Genomic DNA, 12,142 nt, shown 5'->3' on the forward strand with positions numbered 1-12,142 from the left:
AACCTCTCCTGCGCTTCACTGTGCTCTATTACATGACCTTAGTGGGTGGGAGAGCCATAAGATGGAAGAGCCAGCATTAACCTGTATTCTTGAATGACTGGATGAAGAAGAGTCAATCCACTGAACAAGAAATATACTTCTACAGTACCCTCATTTTATAGCCCTGTCATCTATAATGCCCTCAGATGATGAACCTATTCACTAGTCAAACTAACATTTGCTTTACCATGTTCTATATATCCTCTGTCTCTGCCTCACTATTGTCCACACTGCTCCTACCTGAAATATCCTTTTGTCTAAGGAACTGCCTACATATCTTTCCATGGCTTTTCAAAATCCTACCTCCTTTATTATGAAGTCCTCTCTGACATCTTCAACTGGAAATATTTTCCCTCCTCTAAATAAGTATATATAAGATTTACAGTATTGTGATAGTCATTTAAGTACACAGGTCTGTGGTCAAAGGACATCTTAGGCACTGATGCTATATTAGTGCCTATATAAGTAAGTTTTATTACTAATTGCTAGAAGGTATCAATAAATATCTCTTAAATTCTAGGATTCTCAGTACTCAACTACCAACTAAAAACATTTAAAAAATTACCTTCACTAATAAAAAGTGAACAAATATACTATCCAAATTATAATGTACATCTCACCTGAACAGCTACTTATACTATAAGGAAGAACTAAAATAAGAGTCACTGGGCTCTCTTACGCTGGCCTAAATAAACGGAATAATTTAGCGAAATAGTATACTGGGTACAGATTTTTAATAAAAGGATATTTACATACAGGAAAAAAGAATGTGATAAGAAATTTTATCAAGCTTGTATGATTCCAATTATAAACAGCTTTACTAAAATTTGTGAAGGTCCAAAAAACACTTCGTTTACTTATAAAATCCACTTCAGTTAAAACCTGTTCAAGTAGATATGTAGATATGTGTCTAATTTTAAGAATTATAAAACCATCTTTGGTAGAAATTAGTCTGTTCTTCTTTCTACTTATTACTTTTACTCATTCTTTTCTTCTTTCTTTCTTTTTCTTGTCATCATTATGTGTCAGCTAATGCTATTTAAATGCACTCAACCCATTTATTTAGTTCTCTCCTTCTCTTTAAGGCATTACATATAATGAAAAATTCAGATGTTTAGAAGTATGCCAAAGAATTAAAATGATCAGAAAACACCAGGCAAATTATAGTTTTAAAGTCCACTGAAATTATACCTACACTTCTACTATCTAAAAGTATATACATATTTTAAGCTGACTTTGACTCCCACATTTAGTAAAATAGAATTTACCTGACATTTAGACATCTCTGAATACTCCACAATTCTATTTCTTACATCATTCTGCTGGTCCTACATAAGAAATACAAAATTGAAGGCAAATATGTTAAGAAAAAGAACCCTACGTCATCATTGCATTTTAATTTGTATATAATCACCAAACTCCAAATGAAAATCTAGTTAACAGACTTTAAACTACGTTATTCATTTTAGTACAATACTTTAATCAGAATATATAGTATTGAAAATACAAATGTTAGTATTTGTATCATCAAAATGCACTCAATTCTACCTTTTACATGTAGGGTAGTAAATAATATGTCCTAACAGCAATTACACAGTTAACTATGAGTACTGGAAGAACTATCACTCATAGATAAACTCTTGTGCTATTATCATTTCCTTGGCTTTAGAAAAAAATCTTGTTTTCATTGTTATTTGTCACTTGATTATTTCCACAACTTAAGTTCTTTAAGGGACAAAGAAGATGAACACATTTCTAGTCTTCTTAATTATCTTGGTATAGCTACCTTATTATCCTTAAGGCTCTAAATAATTAAGAAATAAAAACTAAGTTTTGGCCAGGTAATATACCTTTTCCACCAGTTATTCTATACATTTTATAAATTATTTAATGAACATTTACTGAATATCCACTTGCACATTATATTGTAGTTACTGGTATATTCAGCTTTTTACTGCTAGACTACAGGCTCCTTACGAGCTAGGGTTATGTTCTAATAAACTTCTGGGCCTTCAGAATTCAAAGAGTTGAATTCAGTAAGTATTTACTCAGTGGAAAATGTATAGGGAGAATCATTTTTAAAAAGAGAAATGTTAAACGGGTGATGTTTTGAAATCATACTGTATACTTCAAACTAATACAACCAATATAATATTGTATACCAACTATACTTAAATTAAAAAATTTTTTTTAAATGCAAGCTATTTGTAAATTTTTGCATATTCCTTAACTGTTTCTTTTCTTCAAATTGTGTTTAGCGTCAATTATTTGGAATCATCATGTTGATGATGGTCTCTGCTAAAACTATATTTTTTTCTGAAAAAATGTTTAATTCTCTTTTGAACTAAACCCCAAAAGAGCAAAACAAAATTGAATTGTGCTGTTATAAGGATTTACTTACGGATATTTCTTCCTTGTTTGACAATTCTTTGAGCCTCTGTAAATCCATGCTATCTCTGTGTCCTTAAAGAGAGTAAAAAGATTATGACAAAAAATATTTTTTTCTTATCTATCAAAATAATATCATTGTCAAAGTCTATATAAACAAGTGATTTCTGTTGTTTTTCAGGTAGTTTTTATCATTTTGCAGTTTCCTGTAGCTTTTTTGATAAATACTGAAAATATCTGTTAAAAAGCTAAAGAAGATAACTAGTTCAGTTTATAGTAACGCCACAGCAAATGCCTCCTATAAGAATCTAACATGTAATGGGACGTGAACTGCTTAAAATTTAAAAGGAAAATGGGAAAAATCATATTTACTATTAATATTAAAAAATATAAAAGCATTATATATATTCCATATATCTCCATTTTAGTGGCAATATATTAAGACTAAAATGTGTTTTTAAAAATAAGCTGGAATAGATACTATGTAGGAAAAGTTGTTTCTATAAATCCACTGTGACTCCATGTAGCCTAGCAGTAGAGATCAACATTCTTAGTATCCAGATAAATTAAAGGGTTGGCCTTAATTTGCATGAACTTAACATAGTCTCTGAACAACCTCTAGATATGTATGATGACTAGGTAAATTTCTAGTTCTGGAAGGCTCACGCAAGTGTTAAAGACAAGGTTAGAAAGCCATCTGATGAAAAAAATTCAAAACTAAAGAGACAGAGGGGGAAGATGGCACCCATCAAGCCTAGCTTTCAGGAGGATCCTTCTAGGCAATAACGAATAACTGCCCAGCCTCCTTTGCCCAATCAATCAGAATGTAGGAAAATCTACAGATATGACAGAATCTACTGTGAATCTACCTACCATAATTTATAAGCACTGAGAAAAAGAAATCCCAAGATGCTGCTTGCTCTCACCAGGGAACAGAAAATTTTGAGTTTTATGAGTTGGCCAAGTTCCTGCCTCTTCCTGCAGCCGTTACTAGCCAGCTTGACAAGACATCTATCATTCGACTTACAATGAGCTATCTTAAAATGAGGGACTCTGTTAGCCAGGGGGACCCTCAGTGGAACTTGCAAATAGAACTCCCTACACCAAACACATCAGTGAAAGTTGTAGGTGCACAATGAAGGAGAAGCCCCAGTGCATTGGCCACTGAAGTAACTGAAGCACATTTAGGAAGTCACATTTTGCAGTCCCTAGGTGGCTTTGTAGTTGCACTAAATCAAGAAGGAAAATATTTGTACATTTCCGTAACAGTCTCCATCTACTTAGGCCTCTAACAAGTGGAGCTGATAAGTGGCAGCATCTTTGACTATGTCTACCCTGGGGACCACAAGGAGATGGCAGAGCGGCTGGGCTTGAAGCTCCTGATTGGGTGGGGTCTCCTCTCACCGGGCACTGAGGATGGAGCCAGCTCAGCATCTTCCTCCTCCCAGTCGGAGACCCCTGAGCCAGTGGAGTCAACCAGCCCCAGTCTGTTAACCACTGACAATACCCTTGAGCATTCTTGTTTCATCTGAATGAAAGCTACTCTGCCCAAATATGGCGTGCACATCGAATCACAAGGATATAAGCATTTCATGCTCAAATTCAACTCTCTGTGTATCAGAATGCTATAAAACAGGATTCGCCCATAATATGGGCACTTAGCAAGAGAAATGGGCCAGATACTGATGTAATCTTAGAACTTGCAGACTTAAAAAAAAAATCATTGATAACTCCAATCTGTGCATTATCTTTTGACTGCACTTCAAATTCTGCCTGCCTCTCAAAACCACCTATGGTATGGCTGGTTCTTCGTAAGGAACAGTTCATTAGTGTGCTTTGAGAAGTGTTAAAACACTTTTATAAAAATAAAAATTCAAAGAGGAAAAAAAAAGAGAGACAGAGGGCCTCGTTCATACCTTGAAACATTCTGGTCACATCCACAAACAACTCAAGCTATTTCCTAAAGAATTCTTTAAGTACTTTAATCTTTAGTAATCTAACAGGAAGATTGCTAGAATGCTATAGTCTCTCAAAAATTATGAACCTGACCTGGTCTATGAAACACTCACTCTTCTCCTTTTCCCTTCCCGTGGCATACTGTCAACATTTAAATATGCTTAAGTCTCCATCATCATTTAAAACAAAACAAATAAAACTTTAAACATATAAACCACAATATTAGTTCTTTCTTTCTCTCTTGCCTTCACTGCCAAGCTTTTCGGAGTTGCCCCCCAGTTACCATCTTTATATTCCCTCTTCTTGTTCATACTTTATTTCACCATAATCTGGCTTCTCCCTCTGCCACTTCCTTCACTGAAACCGTTTTCACCAAGGTCGCGAATGTTATCATGAAGTTATATGGTCACTCTATTTATAAGACAATGCTCTTTTACAGTTATTTCTAGCCTCCTCTGTACATTTCTATTGTTCACCAAGTAACTTAACACTTAATTACTCAGGTTCTTTCAACAAAAGTTGATCAAATTCAACAGATCTTCAAATTCAAAAGAGAGTCCAAACAAGTTTTCCAAACAATCGTTAGTATAGTAAAATGCACGAAAGAGATATATGCCAATATAATTATTACAGCTCAATTCAACTTTCTTCCACTTGATTCCTTTTAAAAATTTTAAAACCATATGCTATTATTAGAACCATACTCCACGTATCACACAAATACAGTTTTATTATTTTTATTTCTAAGATAATTATAATATAATTACATATATTAGTTTGCCAAACTTACCCACAAATGCTCCAAATTCTATATTATCCCCTTCTGCAGCTTTAGAGCAAACAGTTTCTTGATCTTTGGTTACAGTTTCCAAGTGGCCTTTACAGCTTGGCTGGGATGGTGTACTAACAAAAAATTTGGTTGGTGGGGATGATAGATGTGGTATGCTATTAGGTGAACTGCCTAATTTTTTATTTTTACTAAATATTTTTAAGGTTTCTACCCCATGTAGTCTCTGTCGCAGTTCTGGAGGAGAAACAGCACTTAGGAATAAGGCACCACAAGAGGAACCAGCCTCAGGAAAACTGAATTCTTTTCTCTGGGGTATTACAGGTAAATCCTGACCAAATACATTACAGTGGGGATCTTTTTCATCTTTCATAAAAATATTACAAAGAAAAGGATTATTACTTTCAATACCACCTTGAGGAAGAGAGGAGCTAAGTGTATTTACAACACTGTGCTTCTTCCATACAGAAGGTCTTGTAGAACCATCATCAATAAGATTTTGAGCCAAATGTTTGGAAATGCTCAATTCTCGTGTGATTTCATTGTGCACCTTACTAGCTTCTGAAGCTTTCTGGGCAGTGAGTGTTTTTAATGTATCCACAGTCAGGGCTGAAAGATCTTGCAAATGGCCAATTTGAGAATCTAATGATTGTAATGATCGTTTTATATAGTTGACACGATCTCCAACTTCTTTAATCTGAATGCACATCTGCTCCACTCTGTAGGAGAAAAAACAGGCTTTTTACAAATGTTGAAAATTATTTAGAAAATTATTTTTGGTAATCTCAATAAATGACAATGGTAAAAAGAAAAAATTTTACATGCATTCAAGGTAAGATATAAAATAAGGTATGGTTATTTATTTATAGAAGGCATACCTTGTATTTAACAAAGATCCAGTGCTTATTCTATTACAATAAAATGCAAGATTTCAAAAAACATTTTTGTTCCAAGGCTATTTATTCCAGTTTCCTTACATCAAAGTAACACAAAAAATGTGTATACAGCTACATATACATAGAACTACCATTACTGTAACTACACAAACACCAGATGCTTCCAGAATATATCAAAGCTGATAGAAACAAATGCTTTAACATGAGGATAGTTTTACTTTTCTCTGACTAGTAAAAAACATTAATTTTCTCTGCCCTTTGTTAATCAGGGTAAAAAAAATAACACAGGATTGACTTATTTAAAATATTAAAAGCACTAAACTGTCTCCCAATATATAACGTAAAACTATTATTAAACTTACTTGTTGACAAACATAAATTGAATAATGATCATGTATAAGAGACATAACTAATAGGGCCCACTGTGACATATAATCAATTATAAAGAGCTTCTGAACCTTTCGAAAGTGACACGAATTCGCTCTTCACTCCCAGAATGGAATTTGTCATCTTTTTCATTAAAATACATCTCAACACACTGTTCTTCAAAATCATGAAGTTTCTTTTGATCTTCTTCTGTTAAAAAAAGTTCTAAGGAGGAAAAGAAAAAAATATCAATAAAGACTATTAAGATATCAAACTTTAGCTCTTAAGTCTTATGAATTACTCATGGTTCATAAGACTATATACATCATCTGCATTTTTTTTTTCTTTTTACTGCTGTATTTCTAAAGCACTAGACAAGTTTTTCTGTTTTTTCTTTATTCACAGTGCGATGTCAGCAGAATAGTTTTGGGTACTTCCTCCTGTTATAATTTTCTTTTCCTATAAAACACTCTCCCCCATCTATCTTATCTCAGACCTCTTTCTCACACATCCAAGTAGAGGAATTTAAGAACTGAATTGGTAGAACAGAAAGGCATTGTAAAATTGTAAGCACAGTTTGATATGATTAGTCTTATGCAGTGTACACAGTGTATTAAAAGTACTGTTTTCAAAGTAGCAAAAATGGTTTGTAGAACAGCAAATATTATGGTGTACATTACCATTTTAACAAAAACAAACTGAGATGCCATATTCAAAAAGTTTAATACTAAATTCACTTTTATAGACATCATTACTGCACTTAAAATTCTTTTCTGTTTAGGCAAATATAACAAAAGCTTTTATAATAACATTAACCAATCAAGTCTTCTAAATAAAATTAACAGCCTTTAGTTAATACTGATAAGTGATAAAATAAAAACACTGGCTCTACTATATTTTACTTACTTGGTCCATCTGAAGTTTTATCTTTTTTTCTTCTTTTACATATGTAGCAAAACAGAGAAGCTATGTGGCTGAGAATGATAAGTGGTGGAGGCAGAACTGGTTTCTCATGATAAGCCATAATAAAATGATAACGTTGGTACTTCCATACAATATTGGAAATTGCCTTCACTTGTAAGTACACATTGCTTGGATAATGAAGAATAAAAATAAAACAAAGTTAGTTAATCATACTTTAAAGTTTTGAATGCTAAAGATTTAATTGTAATTCTATTCTAAACAAAGATTCAAGAGTACCATACCGTATCAAATAGACATATGAAAAGATGCTTAATATCACTAATCATCAGAGAAGCACAAATTAAAACCACAATGAGATATCACCTCACACCTCTCAAAACGAGTGTTGGTGAGGATGTGGAGAAAAGGGAATCCTCAAACACTGTTGGCAAGATTGCGAATTGGTACAGTCGCTACGGAAAACAGTTTAGAGGTTCCTCAAAAAATTAAAAATAGAATTACCTTACTACCCAGCAATTCTGCCTCTGGGTATTTACCCAAAGAAATACAGAACACTAATTCAAAAAGATATATGCACCCCTATGTTCACTGTAGCACTATTTACAATAGCCAGGTTAAGATATGAAAGCAACCTAAGTGCCCATCAACAGATGACTGGATAAAGAAGATGCGGTGTATATATAAAAAGGAATATTACTTGGCCATAAAAAAATAAATAAATAAAATCTTACCATATGTGGCAACGTAGATGGACTTAGAGGGTATTATGTGAAGTGAAATAAACAAAACAGAAACAGACTCATAGATACAGAGAACAAACTGATGATTGCCAGATGGGAGGGTGGTTTGGAGACTGGGTAAAAATGGTGAAGAAATTAAGAAGTACAAATTGGCAGTTACAAAATAGTCACAGAGATGTGAAATACAGCATAGAAAACACAATAATATTGTAATAACTATGTATAGTGCTAGGTGGGTACCAGACTTATTGGGGGATCACTTCGTAAATTATATAAATGTCTAAACACTATGCTATAGATCTGCAACTAATATAATATTGAATGTCAACTGTTAATTGGAAGAAATAAAAAAAGAGTACCCTACCATAAACCAGACTAAAAGGCAAATGAGAAACTGGCAAAAATACATGCAACAAGTATAAAGAACAATCAAGTTTGATATTGTTAAGGGTCTTAATTACAAACTCCCAGAAAAATGGGCAGAAAATAAAATTTTAAGATTTGAAATTATATATAAATGACAAAAACATAAGAAAAGATTCCATCTCAGTAGAAATGAAATAAGTACAAATAAAAACAAGATCCCTTTATGTATTATCAAATTAGCAACCATTAAAAAGATAATACCTAGTGTTGGCAGAGATTTGGGGACATAGGCCTGTTTTGACTTACATGCAAAATGTCCTACTTTTAGAAAGATAGTCTAAGGAAATACTTTAGGACTGATAAAAAAATTTAACCACAATGTGGTTTTGGGAACAAAAAATTATAAACAATCAAATTGAGCAATATAACATATTGGCTTAAAAAATTATGGTCTATATCATGAAATACTAGGTAGCTATTAAAAATAAACTGGAGGGGGATATTTATCAATGTGGGACAATGTTAAAAACATCATACAAATATAAGAACATTATTTTTGAAAAGAAATATTCATTAAAAATGACAAAAAGATATACACCCAAATATTACAAATGAGATTACTGATGAATTTTTGCTTGTTTGTACATCGAATGTGTATTCCTGGGCAACCTAGTAAAAATCCCAAATAAAAGGTAAATTTATAAAAGAATTGCATGTTGAAAGGTAAATCTCAAATTTAGAACTCATTTCATTTGAAAAAGCATGCCTTCTTATCTGTAATTTTCAAAGGTAATTTTAGTAGCTTAAGCCCAAATAAAATTTTTAGAATTAAAAATTTTAGAATTAAAAATTTGTATACTTCCTTCAAAATGAGTAGCAATATATACTAAATGATCTCATTACAATAAGCAAGTGAATAAAACTCTTACTTGAAAAATGCAATAAGAAGATTGACCATAATGATGTACTGTACAAAGAGGTAGACTGCTTGAAGAAATGGAGTCAACCACGTCCCAGGGCCACAGATTGCACGGACAGAAGAATCATTTGCACATACTTTAGAAAGAAAAAAAAAAATTAAAATACAGCAATTCATGAGTAACTGTTTCTAATAAGTATTTGTTTGTAAGAAGTAAGTTCTGATTATGTACAAATTTGTTTCAAAGATTCTAGCAAAAGCTTCTTATCAGGCAGCCACAGGATCACCCACTTAAAAGTATTTCAACAGAGAAGAATTTGGTGAGGGATGTGGGCATCTGCTCTACCTCTCTATCCTAGACAAGGAAGTATTATTTTGTGTTATGTCTACCCTTCAAGGTAGAGTTTAGCCTGAGGAGCACTGAGGAGAATAAAATTCCCAGATTCACCCACTCTATGACATTTCTATAAGAAAAATAACTGAATCATAAAAAAGTATGGTAAACTCACAATAAATTTACAAACATAAAGACTACTGAGTTTATCTTATTATGTAACAAAAGAGGGTTCAAAGAGTAATTAAAGTACCTCTCAAATATACAATGATTAGATTTGAAATCCTTGCTCTCATTATCCCCACCTGGAAAGTGTCAGAAGCCAGAATATAGCTGAATACAAACAAGGAAAGGAAGAGCTTCAATTCCCAGCACAAAGTTATGAGGAATAAAGCAAAATTGATTTAAGTAGGGCAAAGATTAGAATTAAATAATAATCAATGACAAGTTTTAGATCATTGTTAAAAAATTTTTGTGAATTTATTTCCATTCTATTCATATTAGTTTAATGAAGCAAATAATCCAAGGCAGAATGCCAGGAGACTAAAAAAACTATATCCAATGCTTTATAACAACTAAACTAGAGCCACATCAGAAAAAGACCAGTTATTGAAAATCTGGAAATGAAACAGAACAGGAAGCCATTAAACACAAAATCTAACCACACTGGTAAAATCTCACTGTTTTAACCAACATCTGATAAAGACAGATGACCACTATGTGGCCATACCCTGACCTCGCCACCTATAAATAGAGGGGTAGGGAGCAACCTAGGTATGGGTTGAGAGAAGAGTGAAGTAAGATGGAGAAAATGAGCAAGAGAGTTCAAGGGAGAACTAACAAAAGAAAGATTCTACAACTTGGATGTGGATGTCAATAGAAGAACATCCTTGATAGTTGGCTGCATCAACTATATTCACAGGTTATCTAGCTAATTAACTAAAACAATTTAAAAAAAAATCTATTGCCTTATGCAGAGGATGTATTCACCTTTGCATTTTACAATTCGAGTTTATCCAATACACTATGATTGGTCTAAACTAATCGCAGTAATCCCATTATCCTTGCCAATTTAAGCTAATGCGATGAACAGGTTCAATAGGGGCTTCTGGGAAAGGCTCCTCAATAGAACCACTGAAAAGTGTCTATTTCTTCCTGTTGCTAGTTACGGAATCTTATAATCATAAGGGAAACCTGTACAAATGACACTGTGATTACAGAGCAATAGGATGAAAAACAGTAAGTGTCCTTAGTTATGAATTCACCAGTCCCAAAGACCACTCATATTTCTGAATTTTCTGTTATGTGAGCTAGTAAATATCCTTATTGTGTAAGCCAGTTTAGGCCTAATCTTCATAATTTGTTACTGAAAATATTCTAAATATACTTTTTTTCAATTAATATTTGTTATGTTTCTTCTGGGATTAACAAATGTATTGTGGGAGGGATTAGGCTGGTAATAGTTTGACTTGTAAAATTATGTAGCATTACTGCATTAATGCAGTTCTAACTTTAAAACATAAAATAACCAAAAGATGAATGTGTAAACATAAATCCTTACCATCGATTTCATATGCGTAAACTTCACCAAAAATCATCCAGTATGGATGAAAAACTATATCTTTAGCAAGAGTCCAAGATGGTGCTTCCCGAGGATAAAGTATTGCCTTTCTTGGAACTCCAAAACTAAGTAGTACAAGAGCCATAATCACTACAATGTAGAACATATTGGCCACCTGTTAAAAAATGAACACTGTTAAAATACACGGGTATTTAAACACAGTGACAATTTTCATCTTTAAAAAGTTTCTAATGTTCTAAAAGATAACTAGAACCTTTAAGTTTCTTTTTATTCCTAATTATTAGCATTCAGAAAAATCTCGTCACTACATAAACTTTAACATCAAGGACATTATGTAAAACCTGATCTGTGAAGCGAGGCAAGTCACAGGCATCTTCTATATAATGAACCATATTTCTGGTTCAAACTGGAGTTTGCCTATCTGGAATCCATTCAGATTTTAGAGAGGTACAGACACATGGGCAGGGAATCAGGGAATCAATTTCCATACGTGCTCTTTCCTAAAATGTCTCTGTTCCTATATTGAAGGTGCACACTTGCTTTTCTATCTCCCTTTGATAACTGTCCTTTGCCCACTTCAAGAAAAAAAAAAGCATTCTTCTCACCCATACTGAATGAACCCTTCCACTGTGCCTTGTCCTGGGCTATGAAAACTTCCTAAGAGCTGAACAAAAACAACTGGGTGTTGAAATAATAAGTGGTACCAATATCTGGTTAACAAATCCTTTTGCAAGTCAGGTAGTTTGTAATTCTTCGATTTCAACAAAATTGAAAAAGACTAATTGATTTCAACAAAATTGAAAAAGACTAATTGCATCACCTAATAAATCACTGTAAAATAATTT

At 33.0% G+C, this 12,142-nt stretch overlaps 1 protein-coding gene across 2 annotated transcripts in view; it reads right to left on the reverse strand.

The window, feature by feature from the left end:
- Window positions 1–12,142, reverse strand: part of TRPM7 (transient receptor potential cation channel subfamily M member 7) — a 101,823-nt gene that overhangs the window by 25,882 nt on the left and 63,799 nt on the right. For both annotated transcript variants that reach the window (XM_023527845.1, XM_011355104.2), the window contains exons 23-28: window positions 9,392–9,518; window positions 7,339–7,523; window positions 6,525–6,657; window positions 5,174–5,889; window positions 2,441–2,502; window positions 1,308–1,367 (exon numbers count right to left, since the gene is read on the reverse strand). In XM_023527845.1, coding sequence (XP_023383613.1) covers window positions 1,308–1,367; window positions 2,441–2,502; window positions 5,174–5,889; window positions 6,525–6,657; window positions 7,339–7,523; window positions 9,392–9,518 — 1,283 coding nt within the window. The remainder of the gene's footprint in view (window positions 1–1,307; window positions 1,368–2,440; window positions 2,503–5,173; window positions 5,890–6,524; window positions 6,658–7,338; window positions 7,524–9,391; window positions 9,519–12,142) is intronic.

This window comes from Pteropus vampyrus, unplaced genomic scaffold (assembly GCF_000151845.1).
Source record: "Pteropus vampyrus isolate Shadow unplaced genomic scaffold, Pvam_2.0 Scaffold19, whole genome shotgun sequence".
Taxonomy (NCBI): Eukaryota; Metazoa; Chordata; class Mammalia; order Chiroptera; family Pteropodidae; genus Pteropus; species Pteropus vampyrus.